Consider the following 16,278-nt stretch of genomic DNA (forward strand, 5'->3'; position numbering starts at 1 on the left):
ATGGTTTTTTTCTATCAGTTTATTTATATGATGGATTACATTGATAGGTTTTCATATGTTGAACCAGCCCTGCATCTCTGGGATGAAGCCTACCTGATCATAATGGATAATTTTTCTAATGTGTTCTTGGATATGGTTGGCCAGTATTTTGTTGAGGATTTTTGCGTCGATATTCATGAGTGAGATTGGCCTGTAATTCTCTTTCTTGGTTGAGTCTTTGTGTGGTTTTGGTATCAGAGTAACTGTAGCTTCATAAAAGGAATTTGGCAATGACTCTTCTGTTTCTATATTGTGAAATACATTAAGGAGTATAGGTATTAGGTCTTCTTGGAAGTTCTGGTAGAATTCTGCATTGAAACCATCTGGTCCTGGGCTTTTTTTGGTAGGGAGGTTTTTGATAACAGCTTCTAATTCTTCGCGACTAACAGGTCTCTTTAGATTGTTCACCTGGTCCTGGTTTAACTTTGGTATATGGTATTTATCTAAAAAAGTGTCCATTTCTTTTACATTTTTCAGTTTTGTGGCATACAGGCTTTTGTAGTAAGATCTAACGATTCTCTGAGTTTCCTTTGTGTCTGTGGTAATGTCCCCCTTTTCATTTCTGATCCTATTGATTTGCATATTCTCTCTCTGCCATTTGATTAGTTTGGATAGGGGTTTATCAATCTTATTGATTTTCTCCAGAAACCAGCTTTTTGTTTCATTGATTCTTTGGATTGTTTTCTGTGTTTCCATTTTGTTGATTTCAGCCCTCAGTTTGATTATTTCCAGTCTTCTACTCCTCTTAGGTGAGTCTGCTTCTTTTTTTTCTAGAGCTTTCAGGTGGGCTGTTAAGTCTCCAATATGTGCTTTCTCTGTTTTCTTTAAGTGGGCACTTAGTGCTATGAACTTTCCTCTTAGGACCGCTTTCATAGTGTCCCATAAGTTCAAGTAGGTTGTTTCTTTATTTTCATTGAATTCAAGGAGACTTTAATTTCTTTCTTTATTTCTTCCTTAATCCAGGTATGATTCAGTAGTTGACTGTTCAGTTTCCATGAGTTTGTAGGCTTTCTGGGGGTAGCATTGTTGTTGAATTCTAACTTTAATCCATGGTGATCTGATAAGACACAGGTGGTTATTAATATTTTTTTGTAACTGTGTATCTTAGCTTTGTTACCGAGTATGTGGTCAATTTTCGAGAAGGTTCCATGAGCTGCAGAGAAGAAGGTATATTCTTTCCTCTTTGGGTGGAATAATCTATAGATGTCTGTTAAGTCCATTTGCTTCATTACCTCCATTAATTCTCTAATTTCTCTGTTAGGTTTCTGTCTGATTGACCTGTCCATTGGTGAGAGAGGAGTGTTGAAGTCTCCTACTATTAGTGTGTGCGGTTTGATGGCAGCCTTGAGTTTTAGTAATGTTTCTTTTACGTACGTGGGTGCATTTATATTAGGGGCATAGATATTCAGGATTGAGACTTCTTCCTGATGAATTGTTCCTGTTATGAGTATAAAATGTGCCTCTCCATCTCTTCTGATTGATTTAAGTTTGAAGTCAACTTTGTTAAAAATTAGTATGGCCACACCTGCTTGTTTCTTAGGTCCATTTGCTTGATAAACCTTTTCCCATCCTTTTACTCTGAGTAGGTGCCTGTCTTTGTGGTTGAGGTGTGTTTCTTGTAAACTGCAGAATGTTGGATCCTGTTTTCATGTCCAATCTCTTAGCCTGTGCCTTTTTATAGGTGACTTGAGTCCATTGACATTAAGTGGTATTAATGACCAGTGGTTGTTAACTCCGGTCACTTTTTTAGTAGTAGAGTTTGTGTGTTTCCCTTCTTTGATTTGTGCTAGTGAAGGGTCTCTAGATGTTTGCATTATTGTGATCATTGTTGCACTTCTTGGTTTGTGATTTTCCTTCTATTACTTTCTGTAAGGCTGGATTTGTGGGTACGTATTGTTTAAATTTGTTTTTATTCTGGAAAATTTTGTTTTCTCCATTTATAGATAACAAATTCTTGGCTGGGTATAGCAGTCTGGGCTTGCATCCATGTTCTCTTAGTTTTTGCAGTACATCTATCCAGGACCTTCTGGCTTTCATTGTTTCCATAGAGAAATCAGGTGTAAGTCTGATAGGTTTACCTTTATAAGTAACTCGGGTTTTTTCCTTTGCAGCTCTTAATATTCTTTCTTTATTCTGTATGTTTTGTCGTTTGATTATTATATGGCAAGGAGATATTTTTTTTTGTTCCAGTCTATTCGGTGTTCTGTATGCTTCTTGAACCTTCAAAGGAATATCTTTCTTTAGGTTGGGAAAGTTCTCTTCTATAATTTTATTAAATATATTTTCTGGACCGTTGAGCTGTACTTCTTCTCCTTGTTCTATCCCAATTATTCTTAGGTTTGGTCTTTTTATTGTGTCCCAGATTTCCGGAATGTTTTGTGATGAGTATTTGTTGGTTTTCTGTTTTCTTTGATCAGTGTGTTTATTTTCTCTATGGTATCTTCAGTGTCTGAAATTCTTTTTTCTATCTCTTGTAATGTGTTGGTAGTACTTGTCTCTGTAGTTCCTGTTCGTTTACCCAGATTTTCCATCTCCATCCTTCCCTCGGTTTGTGTTTTCTTCATTACTTCCATTTCATTCTTCAAGTCTTGAACTGCTTCCCTTACCTGTTTGATTGCTTTTTCTTGTTTCTCTTGGTTTTCTTGGGTATCTTTGAGTGATTTATTCATTTCTTCTACGTTTTTGTTTGTGATCTCTAATTGTTTATGGCAGTTTTTTCCCTCCTGTTTAAGGTCTTCTATTATTTTCATATAATTCACTTTTGAGTCGATTTCTTCTATTTCTTTGGAGTAGGGTGTTCAATTCTTCTTGTTTCATGATCCCCGAATTCTAGTGATGCATTTCTTATACTCTGCTATAAAGTTGATCTGATTCACTGAAATATGTCTGCTGGAGAGTTGTCTCCTTTGTATCTATAGTGGATCAAAACATTTTCACTGCTTATGGGCCCTCCACCCTCATGAACCAGTGCAGTCAATGACCCCGAGGAAGAAACAGAACCACATCACAGTAATGTCTTTGAGGTCAGACTGTATATTGTGTTTGAATTCTCTGAAGGTATTTTCTGAACCCAATGGATAGATTTCTGAGAGTGAAGCAAGGATATGATAGGTTCCTTAAGAAGAAAGACATGCCAAGAACATAAAATGTTTTTGATGAAAACTTTAGGCATAATTTGAAGCAAACCCTAGACAAATTATTTGGTCATAGAAGAAAAAGTCATATATTTAGGCCTTCCCAAACTGGTCCGAGTTCATATCACACACTATTTGCTCTGTGTGGTTACATGGTTCTCCAGGAATCAATACTTACACTTTGTGGTTATGGTCTTTCATTCAGTTCTTGTTTGGGATTTTATTACATGTACTTTTATACATGGGAATGTTCAAACTTTTCAATTGACAGCCAGCTTTCTCTTCTTTCATTGTGTAGGCAAGATCTCTATATGTAGTACAGACTAGATTCACAAAAATTATTATATTCTATAATTAGTAGGAATTCAATTATTTCAGCCATTTAACACTACAACCAGTCTCTCTTTTCAAAGATTTTATCTATTCTTACAGATAAACTTATGTTTTGAGTGTCACAGGTGGCTTTTGACTTTATTTTCACAAAATGCCAAAGCTATAAGAGTTGACAGAGTCATAAATTGTCTCAGTGTATTTTGTATTTTAAGACAAGCATGAAGATTTGGGGCAATATAAGTAATGATATTGTTTGAGTCTCTAGAATTGTTACAAATGTTGAGTGTAAAACCCCATCCCTAGTTGATTGTGCCACTAGGAAGTGGAAGAATTTAATACATTGACTCTAGATAGGAAAAGAAAGTATCTACACAGTACCTCTGAAGAAAAGGTTATTTCCCTCTACTTAACATTTGGCATATAAACTTCACCATCACTCTATATCTCTTTCCATCTTTCATTTCTTGAACATAGCTGCTCTACTTCACATAGCCTTTAGCATGATGCTCTTTCTCATCACTGGCTCAGAGAGAATGCATTAGTGTCATGATGTGTAGGCACCTGGGATTCTGTGGGAGAAAAGAAACATGTCTTCCTTTAAACTCTTTTTTTTCTGTTATTCACAGCTGACACACAAGACTTTACATCCAAGATTAATTCTGGAAACTTCTTATCAAAGTAAGCCATTATTTTTTGTTACAATGACACCAACTTAAAAAAATTCTAGAAATGTTGTAGTGTAAAGAAAAGCCATATAGACAAAAAAGGCAAAGACAGTGATTTCAATTCCTTTTCTGTGGATAAATGCCAATATCTTCGGAACTCATTCAGAAAACCATTTGCTTATAGTTCTGGAGTTCAGCATTCTCCTGGACTATAGTCAAGGAAAAGGAGAGCTGTTTGTGTCCTGAAGACTCCAGGACATCAAAACCAATGATAACATTTATTCTTCCAAGAAACAATCAATGCACACTATCAGCTACAATTCTGCTATCTTTTCCACTGTGACAATCACTCTGTATAGCTCAGTCCCCTCTCTCCCTATTAGAAATCACATGTGCTTATATTGACTTTACCCGTAAACTGTCGTCTCAAAATCATAACTCACTCACAAGAGAAAAGTCATTTTGACATGTAGCTTTCAATTTCTAAGTTTTAGAAAATTAAATTTTATTGAATGGGAAAGTTCATTATCCCTCAACCAATAAATAGTATCATCTCCTTAAAACCTGACCTTTTGGAAGAATGAAAAAAATGTCATGAAAAAAATGAAAAAATAAAAAACGAAAAAAGGCCTATTTATTAAGAAAAAGAGGTGAATGTAGTAATAAGGGCAGCGGGGCTGCGTTCCCAGCACCCCGGCCGCCTGGACGGCTAGCTTATGCCTGAAATAACAACACACAAACTGTATTCATTTAAACACTGCTTGGCCCTTTGGCCCTAGCCCTTACTGGCTAATTCTGTTATCCCGATCAACCCATCTCTAATAATCGGTGAGCACCAGTCTTACCAGGAAAGGTTCAGCATGTCTAACCTGGCTGCATGCTTCACGGCATGTGTCTGCCTGGGAGCATGACGTCTCTCTCAGAGGCGTCTGCTCCCGAGAGCAGAGTTGTCGAGTCTGAGCTCACTTCCTCTTCCTCCCAGCGTTCTGTTCTGTTTACTCCTCCCACCTATCTTCTAACCAATAACATGGGCCAAGAGAGTTCCTTTATTAGCCAATGACCTTCCTCCATCATTTCCCCTTTTTCTGTTTAAACAAAAAAAGGCTTTAACTTTAACATAGCAAAATTACATATAACAAAACAGTTATCAAGTAAAAGTTACAATAATCTTTATCATAACTAAGGAAAACTATAACTATAACTAACTATTCTTAACTCCATCAAAGACTCCAGAAAGATACAATACTACCTAAGCAAACAAGAAAAAAGCAACTTTTAAAACTCTAGAAATGACAGAGACATCTTGCTGCCTGGACAGTCACCCAAGGTTCTTCTGTACCGTTGGGGCATCCATCTTCAGCCTTCAGGCCCATGGTATCCAGCAGACATTTCCATAAAGCAGGAAAATTCAAAGTCAGTTCAGTCACTATCTGTTGTGTCCTGCAGAATGTCTCGCAGACTCTTTCATGAATCAGGAACCCCGAAAGACCATCTCAACTTTAGGCAAGTTCAGTAGTCCTCTCTCTGTGGGTTCTCTGTGTCCAGTTTATGCAATAGTCTAGGCAAGAGCAGTTTCTTGCCCAAATGGCTATCAAATTCCATAAGGTGCCTCTTTGATGCCCATCTTCCTCTTGAAGTACATTGGTGCTGCCAGGAGCAGAGTGTCTCATTGTCATGAAAAGTCCTCAGATATTAAAACATTAAATGTCCTATTCTGTAATCTTTGAAAGACATGAAGAATGTCTATCTAAAATATATCTCTATATATCTAGAAAATCTAACTAACATGACTACAAGCTTTACTATTATCGATGATTATCCATAACAACCTATATTTCTTAATTATACAGTACATATTTAAATGAACTACACAATCACAATACCTTAATCAAAATCAGAAACACTTATACATATAACAAAATTGACCTTAAATCTCTATCAACAAAGCAAAATCTATATTAATGCAAATTATTCATATCTATATCATATCCCCTTTAAATGTAAAAGAACATTTAAACATTTTTTGGGAATATGGGCACAGTTATTTCTCTCCAAACTGCTTCCTGCTGAATGGGGGCGTCGTTAATTAGGTCTTTCATGGTATAACCTGTGTGCTAGTTTCATCTCAGTTGGCAGTTGAGCGAAGCAATTTTTTGAAGGCGTGCACAGGAACCATTCAGAAGGACATCGTCTATCATACCACATTGGGATGGAAGCAATCCACAGACTCTCATCCTCTGTGAAAACAAAATAAGAAACTCCTTTCCAAAGTATCATGTCCTTAGATCCAAATTTCAAAGTCAAGGCATAAAAATATCTATGTTGGATTAGTTCAGCAGCATTTATAAACAAATATCTTTTAGTAGCTTTTGCTCTTTCCTCAGCATTCAAACAATTCAAAGAGAGCATAATAGCATACAGTATCAAGATTCTCTGTGTATTTTCCAACTTTGTTCGTTTTATTTTAACCTCTATTTTGTTTATTTTTACTTTTAACTTTTTGCTTTTTGAGATAGGTTCTCTGTATCTTTGACCTGAAGTAACTCTGTAGACCAGGCTGTCTTTGAACTCTCAGATATCTGCCTGTCTCTGCCTCCCAGGCATTCGGGATTAAAGGTGTACACTACTACACCTTGAAGTCACAGAGGTCAATCTCCCTCTGCCTTCCAAGTGTTGGGATTAAAGGTGTGTACTACCACACACAACAACTCTCTTCCTTTTTTTTTGTTTTTCACTTTAAGAATTTTGACTTTTAGTCTGCATATATTTTTAACACGCTGTAAATCATTTGAAAATTTTCTTTGTCTTTGAATCTCTCTTTACTGTATCTCTCTCTGTTTTTCTGACCACATGAGTCTTTAATTTACCAAGCAATCTCAGTAGGACTAAAGGCGTGGCTTTGCCCGCTAGATGTAGTGCATTCCTTAGCTTTCCAGCCTAATGGCTGAGGTACTGGCTGTAGCCACGTTTACTGCCACAACTCTATGGCATTTCAAGGTCCCTGACAGCAAGTGAGCTTCAGCAGCCTGTGCTTGTAAACCGCACGAACCGCTTGCGTAAAAGAGTCAGAGTTTGCCCTGGCAGGACAGCCCAGAAAGCCGGCATTTTTAAACTGCGCAGCTTTTTTCCTGCTACGGCTGAAAACCGAAAAGCATGCTTTCAGCTTTTCGTCAACACCATTTAAGTGTTTTGTGGCAGGACCTCTTAATGAGCTGCAGGATTTTGCAGCAGAAGCTGAGTCAGGAAGCCTCTCTTAGATGAGAGTAGAACCGAGAAATTGCTGCTACCAAGAAACCAGGCACAATGCTTTCATTCTGTTCTAGAATTACTTCCCAAGCTGTCTCAGGCTTTATGTGGAAGCAGTTGTCCACGTGGTCACCATTTGTAGTAATTAGGGGCGGCGGGGCTGCGTTCCCAGCACCCGGCCGCCCCCACGGCTAGCTTTACCCAAAATAATTACACGCGATGAAGCAAGCCGCCAGGTTAGACATGCTGAACCTTTCCCAGTAAGACCGTGCTCACCGATTATTAGAGATGGGTTGATCGGGATGTGAGAATTAGCCTGTAAGGGCTAGAGCTAAAGGGTCAAGCAGTGTTTAAATGAATACAGTTTGTGTGTTGTTATTTCGGAGCTAAGCCGGGCAGGCGGCACTGCCGCCCCTATTACTACAAGTGAAAACCACCCAAATCTCAAGGTGTACAGGTATTATTCAGCATGTATGATTTAGAGATTCCAGAGGAGTTTCTGGGCTTTTTAGAAGAAAGTTATGCTCACTACAGTGCCATTGACACACATTTTATTAGGAAACATAAGCTTTTATTGCTTAATCCAATCTAAGGACCAGTGGTAAAAAAAAAGTTGAATGTTTTTGTAATTTCCACCATATCTACACATATCATTAAGGGAGGTGTGATAAGAATTCAGATCCTAGATGTCCTGTAAGATAATGATTTGCTTGTTGTTTTAGGTTGAGAAGAAATGTTATCCTTTTCTTATTATCCACTGAAGTGTTTTGGGTGTAACTTCCTCGAGATCTTTGGCTTTCATGTGAGAAGTCACAACTATCTTCTAAGACTCAATGATCAAATAGAGGGAGGGATACAGTTGGTAGACAACAGCAGAAAGAAAGAGAAGAGGCAGAGAAACGAGCATTTATATTAATTCATCAAAAACTCCTGTGTGGTGCTATTAATGTGGAGGGTGTCATGTATTGTGAAGAAGCTGCTTTATTCAGTGTGTTTGTTCACACCCGTCACTCATTCCAGATGCTGTAGCAATAGCAGGGTCAGGCTCAGAGTGCAGCACTGTCTATCCTTTCACAGATATTTTTTTAAAAAAACACCCTGGGATTCCCAGGCTCCAGGACAAGGGTCCTGAATATTGAATAGATATAGCCTCTCTTGATGACAAATTAGTCTAGGTAATCAAGGCACACAGGTTTGAGATGTGTGGCACTGAAATATATGTGTTATAAGAATGTACCAACATTTCTGCATCTGTTTGCAGACTGAAACACACATGAAAGGGGCGAGGTTGCTAACTAAATCAGTATAATATCTTTAGTTACTGCAAAGTGAAAGGTGAAAATATTATTTGTAATATACAATAGAACCATGTGTTATAGTTTTCTGTTATTGTATTCAAGTCTGACATCACTAGTGAACCAATAGTGGAAGAAATTGCAGGAATAGTAGCAAATGGTAGAAAAGAGAAAATATGAAAGAAAAATGTGCAACTGATTTAGTCTGCTTGTCTGATAGTACCCCCATCTTCATATGGAATCAGGACCCCAAGTTATACACACTTTTATGATCAATGTGTAATATGTGTACTTACTGGGTAATTCCTCTATTTTTACCCAAGTAAGCATATGTAAAGCTATAAAGCCCTATTTTTTATACATTAAAACTGCCAGGGTAAATTATAATTTAAATTTATAGGAATGATGTCTCCAAAACTCACAGAAACATCTCAAGAAGAACAGAACCAATCAGAATGATTTGAGTGATTTAAAGATTTAATTTTCCTTTTTATGTGGCATATCCTATTACAGTGAGATATTTATCTATATTACTCTGGTATATCTTTGAATCTTATGATTCAAATTAGAACTTATAAATATTAGAAATGTCATATATAATTTTAAAACTTGAAAATTTATAAACTTTAGAGGCATGTATTTGGTCTGAGCTTGGACATTTACTGACCCTCTGCTTGTCTTTACTTACTGAGACAAGGAAGCCTTGCAGTTGTTCCCAGAACTAGCTGTTTCCAAGTGATTTGCATTCACTCACTGCCAAGTCTTGAAGACTTCTTCATATACCACCCTAACGCTGTGCAGCAAGTACAGCCAGGACTCAGAATGGACATGAGGGCCCCTGCTCAGCTCCTTTGGTTTCTATTTCTCTGCCTTTCAGGTAAAAAGGGACAAAAATTGTAGTTTCATTCTTACACAGTGATTATTGTTTACTGGAATTTGGGAGAGGTCCTCTTTTTTCATGCTTAACTATGTGGGAATTTACTATGTCTCCACTTTTAGGTTCCAGAGGTGACATTCAGGTGACACAGTCTCCATCCTCCCTGTCTGCATCTGTGGGAGACAGAGTCACTATCACTTGCAGGACAAGTCAGGATATTAGAAGATATCTACAATGGTTCCAGCAGAAACCAGGGCAAGCTCCTAAGCTCCTGATCTATGGTGCATCTAACTTGGCAAATGGGGTCCCATCAAGGTTCAGTGGCAGTGGGTCTGGGACAGATTATTCTCTCACCATCAGCAGCCTGCAGTCTGAAGATATTTCAAATTATTACTGTCTACAGTATGATGAGAATCCTCCCACAGTGATACAAGTCATAACATAAACCCCTATCGAAGCAGAAGTGAGAGACTGGGCTGCCCCAGCTGCTCCTCCTCATGAATCATTCACTGAAACTGTTTATCACTTGTCACACGACTTTTAGCAAAACTCACAGGGAATTATTTGTTTGGTAGATAATGCTTAATGGTTATTTCTGTACCCTAAGTATATTCCTTCTTTGCCCCTCCAGTACTACAGAGTTCCAATGCCTTTTCTTCCTTACACAGACATTTCCTGTGACGAGTCTGAGTTGTATTCCCAGTGTTAACACTTATACAATGGTGGAAACTACTGTGAACATTCCAGAACACATTATTTAAATACAGAAAATTAGTTCCTAAGTGCTAGGATACAAAGAGCAGAGAAATATTAGTGAGAAAAGCTAACAGTATAAATGATTCCTTGTTTTCTCACAAAGGCTAGAGCACAAGTTTTAGAGAGAGAGAGAGAGAGGACTGTTTAATCATGGTCCTCTGCTTTGTCTTGAAATTACAGCAGTTGGTGTTGATGCTCTCAGCTGTGTGCATGAAATTCATAGAGAATTCCTCTGGATCCTATGTCCTTAAGCTGCTTACAAAAATCAATTAATATGAACCATACTCACATGACTTTTACATCTACTGCATGAAGTTGAATATAGGTTTGTCTGTATGACACCATAAAGTTTGTAACGGTTTGTGATAAACATGCACCCACAAGTGATATTAATAAAAATTGATATTCCAGAGCAAAGTTTTAAAAACATCACAAAGCCAGGTGATAGTGATTCATGACTTTAATCTTAGCACTTGGAATTAAAGAGAGGCAGAGATTCTCTAATTTCAAGACCAGACTGACCTACCCAGAGAGTTCCTGGATAGCTGAGGCTATACAGAGAAACCCTGTCTTGAAAAGTGAAGAAAAAAAGAACAACAAAAGAGCTATGATCTATATACTCTTTAGTTTTTAAAAATTGTGTGGTTAAGACCTATTTCCTGTCTCTTTATGATATCCCATTCATATCCCCCTATCTCTATGCCTACAGCACACACAGACTTAATCGTTGTAGTTGTATACAAAAGAGATTAAGTTGAAAGATATAATACCAGTTTAATAGGCTTCAGTCATTCTTCCTTGGACTGTCAGTTTTCTACATTAACTGTGGACTGAGTTAATCAAACTTAAACTCCTTCAGGAATATTAGTTACCTTACATTGAACTTATGTGCCAGTTGAAGAAAATATACATTTAAAAGGGGTTCATGGAGCTGGAGAGAATGCCCAGTGGTTTAGAGCACCCAATGGCCTTGAAAAGGACCTGGGCTTGTTTCTAAGCACCTATATAGTCAACTACAACTATATTTAACTTCAGTTCCAGGGGATTCATCATCATTCTCTGGCCTTGGACTATGCACATAATGTTCTCACAAACATACAGACAAAATAGTCCTACATATAAAATTATTTTTAAAATCGTTTATGCTATGAACACAGGTATATTGTGTATTCACTTGTATAATCTTTAATGGATAAGGACAATTCAGCTATCCTTGGTGTATATGGAGATTTTATTGTAATTTTTCCTAAATTTTTATCTTGATATTCTTTTTTATGAATTTGTATACTTATTTACTAGCAAATATTTTACTTAATTTGTTTCATTACTCATTTTTTTCTACAGGTTGTACCTTGTGCTATTGGTTTAGATACAAGTAGCGACAGCAGAAATTTTGGTCTTATTTGTATTCTGAGGTATAAAATTTGTGTGGGAATTCCTTCTATATGTTTGTTGCTTTTATTGATTAATGATTAAGGTAACTGCATTGGTCTGTGGTAGGGCAGAATAGAGCTAAGCAAGGAAAACTAAACTGAATGCTGGTAAAAGAAGGTGGGGTAAAGGATGCCAAATAGCTGCCACCAGGAACAGATGAGCTGCAACGTTGATGGTGAGCCACAGCCATGTGGCAATACACAGATTAACAGAAATGGGTTAAATTTGCTAGACGCAAGAGCTAGCCAATAAGAGCTAGAGCTAATAAGCTAAACAGTGATTTAATTAGTACAGTTTCTGAGTGGTTATTTTGAGTGTCTACAGCTCCTCATCTATGAGGCTTTCCAATTAGCATCAGTATGTTCCAGACACATTCAGTCACAGCAGACCAGAATTTACGATACATCCAAAATTAGCATGGTGGTACTTGAGTATATTGGAGTTCATTTCTGTTTTCTATGTACAAATTATCCTTCTAAAGTGACATAGACACGAACAAAATATCTTTGCATGGGATGATCCAGCTGACAAATGTGTACTGTGTTAGAGGAGGAGCACAATACACTAAATATGTGTGATATGTTGAAGAACAAATGATAAGCATTTGGAACAGAGGGGTCTGGATCACTAGTGTTTTCTCAAGTAACACCCATTTCCAGGAGAGTAAATTAACACAGCCATATCTTTGTTTCTACAACAGAATGACTGTATGTGAGAACCTCTCAGCAATCAGGAGAAACTGAAATAAAGATGATACAAAGTTCATCCTGATTCAACATGCTTCACGTACACAAAGTTATTCAGCATCACAGCTAATTCAGGGACATTATCTACTGAAATTCACTCCTTATTTTTATATATCAGTCTTGTCTCTTTTTCAGTTTTTCAAACTCCATGTTAGCCTATAGAAATGAAAGCGAAGAAGGAAGCTCCTGCCCCTCCCAAAGCCGAAGCTAAAGCGAAGGCCTTGAAAGTCAAGAAGGCAGTGCTGAAAGTTGTCCACAGCCACAAAAAGAAGATCCGCACATCGCCCACCTTTCGGTGTCCCAAGACCTTGCGGCTACGAAGGCAGCCTAAATACCCCCCAGAAGAGTGCGCCCAGGAGGAACAAGCTTGACCACTATGCTATCATCAAAGTCCCCCTGACCACCGAGTCAGCCATGAAGAAGATAGAAGACAACAACACACTTGTGTTCATTGTGGACGTCAAGGCCAACAAGCACCAGATCAAACAGGCTGTGAAGAAACTCTATGACATCCATGTGGCCAAAGTCAACACCCTCATAAGGCCCGATGGAGAGAAGGCGTATGTTCGGTTGGCTCCTGATTATGATGCTCTGGATGTTGCCAAAAAGATTGGAATCATCTAAATTGTGCCCAGCCGGCTAATTCTAAATATACACTTTTTCACCATAAAAAAAAGAAATAAACATATTCAGCTCCCTTTTGTCATCTATTTATGCAGCATATGTTTTTCTTACTTCTTATGTTCTTTTTTTATACTCTGTGTCTCTTTCACTTACTCCAGGTATTTAGACCCTAGGAGAAGGATGAAAATTCAATTTTGTCTCTATGTACAGGATCACATTTCTACAATTAATAAAGCTAAGATTGTTCCTTGGAAAATTAAAATCTGAATACATTTTTATCCTCATGATTTGATGTTTCTAATTCACCAGCAAAGCTTTCGTCAAATGTTCTACTACCTAGTCAAGATATTTTGGAAGGACAAAATATTTGCAATGGGAAATTTTTTAATCCCTTTAGAGCAGCAATAGTGTCCCTTTCCTGTAGTTAAACACAGGTAGTTTGATTGCAAAAGCAAAGATTATCGCCCAACACAGATGTACAAATGGTTTATGTATCTCAGTGACCATATAACAGAGAGGAAAAATTAACATTTATTTATTCCTGTACACAGATCCCCTTATTATCTGTAGAAACCCCCAAAATGTGAGTCTATTCTACCTTGTCTGCAGGCCATAGAGTTTGATTTTCTTTTTGCTCTTTCGAAGTTGTTGACAAGAGGTATGGATACAACATATCCTGACCTCAGGTATTGTTATTTGGTATTTTGGACATTATGATGGATCATAAAGGTAGATCTGCTCAACTCTGACAAAAGGTCATAAAATTCAAGCATACAAGTAGTCCTTTGTTTGAAATAGAGGTTTTACTTAGGTAGTGTTTGATTTCAAAATACTTGGTATAAGCTATGTTCACTGCTCCAAACATCAAATGCTTTGCTCAGGAATTAATGGTTTGATGTCTCAAATATTAGAGCAAGTCACTGTTCTGTTTTGTCTTTGTGTCATGTGAAAGCAGTCTTTTGTCTTCTTCCCCCATTTTTTTGGGGGGATAAAAAAGTGTATGAAAAAATTAATGTGGCTGAACTCACTACTCAGAATTCAGTATTCAGTATCCACTGTGTTGCCCTCCTGGTACTCTCCTGTGTCTCTCTGTTTCTTTCTTTCTCTGCTTCTCTTCTTTCCTCCTTTCCCCCTCTACCTCTCCCATGACCCCCCCATACTCCCAATTTACTCAGGCAATCTTGTCTTATTTTCCTTCCCATTTAGATACATCTGTGCTTCTTTCTTATCTCTATTACTCTTACTTAACATTTCTAATCTTTAGGCCCCTACCCTGGAACTTCTAAACACAATACAACTGGAATCAAGGTCAAAGTTAACCCAGAAATGTGGCTGATGACAGTTATCCAAACTGATTCAGGCTATCAAAAAAACATGACCAGACATAACCAGAGAAAGACTATCTAGAATCTGTCCATGTTTGGAGGTCTTTAAGGGGATGAGATATCTACTCTACTGTTCAGTACTGATTATTCAGTCTACTACTTCCGGTTGGTAGCAGGTTGTTAGTTACAATTTTTTCACGTGGGTATATGCCCATAGAATATTTTGGAAGGGATCTCCAGCTGCCTTGTGTATTGCGTGTATGTATATTACTCAAACAATATGAGACTTTGGTTGCTATCAAACTTATTGGATTGCATGTTTCAGTGTCCTTGATCCATTCTGTTAATATGTGTATTCTTATTGGAGAATTAAGTCCATTGTTATTGAGAGATATCAGTGAACAATGACTGTCAATTCTGTTATTTTCTTGTTGTTTGTGATGATGATTATGATGGTGATTTTGATGCTGCTGCTGTTGCTGCTGCTGCTGCTGCTGGTGTGTGTGTGTGTGTGTGTGTGTGTGTGTGTGTGTGTGTGTGTGCAATTCTCTTCCTTTGCTTTTGCCAATGTGAGAATTATTTCCTGTGTTTTCATGGGTGTAATTAAACTCATTACATTGCAGTTTTTCTTCTAGCATCTTTGGTAAGGGCTGCATTTTTAGATAGATGTTGCCTAAATATCTTATCATGGAATATCTTATTTTCCCTTTTTATAGTGATTGCAAGTATTGCTAGATATACCAATCTGTGCTGGCATCTGTGGTTTCTTAGAGTCTGAAAAACACCTATTCATTTTCTCCTGGATTTTAGAGTCTCCCTAGATAAGTCAAGTTTTCTTTTGTATCTTACTATTCTTTCTTTGTTTTGTGGGTTTAGTATTTTGATTATATTGTGGTGGCTGGACGTTCTTTTCTGGTTCAATATAATTGGTGTTTTTTCTTTTCCTTGTACCTTTATATGCATGTCTCCTTTATGTTAAGAAACTTTTCTTTTATGAATTATTAAAAATATTTTCTGGGCCATTGAGTTGGGACTCCTTTTTTCTCTATTCCTATTATTAATATATTCGGTCATTTCATAGAACTTCAGATTTCCTGGATGTTTTGCATCAGGAACCTTTTAGATTTTAACATTTTCTTTTACCCATATATCCATTTCTTCTGTTGTATCTCCATTCCTGAGCTTCTCTATTCTATCTCTTATATTCTCTTAGTGGAATTTGCCTCTGTAGATCCTTTTTACATTCCTAAATATTTCATTTACAGACTTCACTTACTTCGTGTTTTCCTTATTGTTTCTTTTTCCATTTTCAGGTCTTGAACAGTTTTGTTTGCTTCCATTGTGTTTTATTTTTCTTGGCTTTTAAAAATGATTTATTTCATTGAATTATTTTTATGTTTTCCTTGAGAGATTTATTCATTTTCTCTTAAAATACCACTAATATCTTCATATGGTTGGTTTTAAGGTGTTTTTCTTGTGTGTCAACTATGTTAGAATATTTACAACTCACTATGATAGGATAGCTTGTCTCTGGAGGCAACATAGTTCCCTGGCTGTTATTGTGTTCTATTGCTAGCATCAAGATACCTTGTTTGGGGTGATTATAAGTCAATGTGCTGATTTTTTGAGGTTGTCTTGATAAGGTGAGTTTTATTCCTTGGTTTCAATTTCCTTTCTGTATTTTCAGAAAGCGTGTTGTCTGAGTATCGCTTGTTTTACTACCCAAATATATTTGTGTGTTCTTTGTGCATGGGGATCAGGGGGATTCTTGCTGGGTTTGGAGGCTGAGAAAATGGGAGGTCAA

The 16,278-nt window shown here is 37.2% G+C and overlaps 1 gene segment (V, D, J or C); it reads left to right on the top strand.

Annotated features, from left to right (window-relative positions):
• The first annotated feature begins 9,534 nt into the window (after positions 1–9,534).
• On the top strand, positions 9,535–10,034 carry LOC121440908. The segment is given in 2 exon segments: positions 9,535–9,589; positions 9,712–10,034. Coding segments are annotated over 2 exon segments (378 nt in total).
• Positions 10,035–16,278: the final 6,244 nt, after the last annotated feature.

This window comes from Microtus oregoni, unplaced genomic scaffold, assembly GCF_018167655.1.
Source record: "Microtus oregoni isolate MIOR12 unplaced genomic scaffold, Mior012 000002F_ref0000024, whole genome shotgun sequence".
Classification (NCBI taxonomy): domain Eukaryota; kingdom Metazoa; phylum Chordata; class Mammalia; order Rodentia; family Cricetidae; genus Microtus; species Microtus oregoni.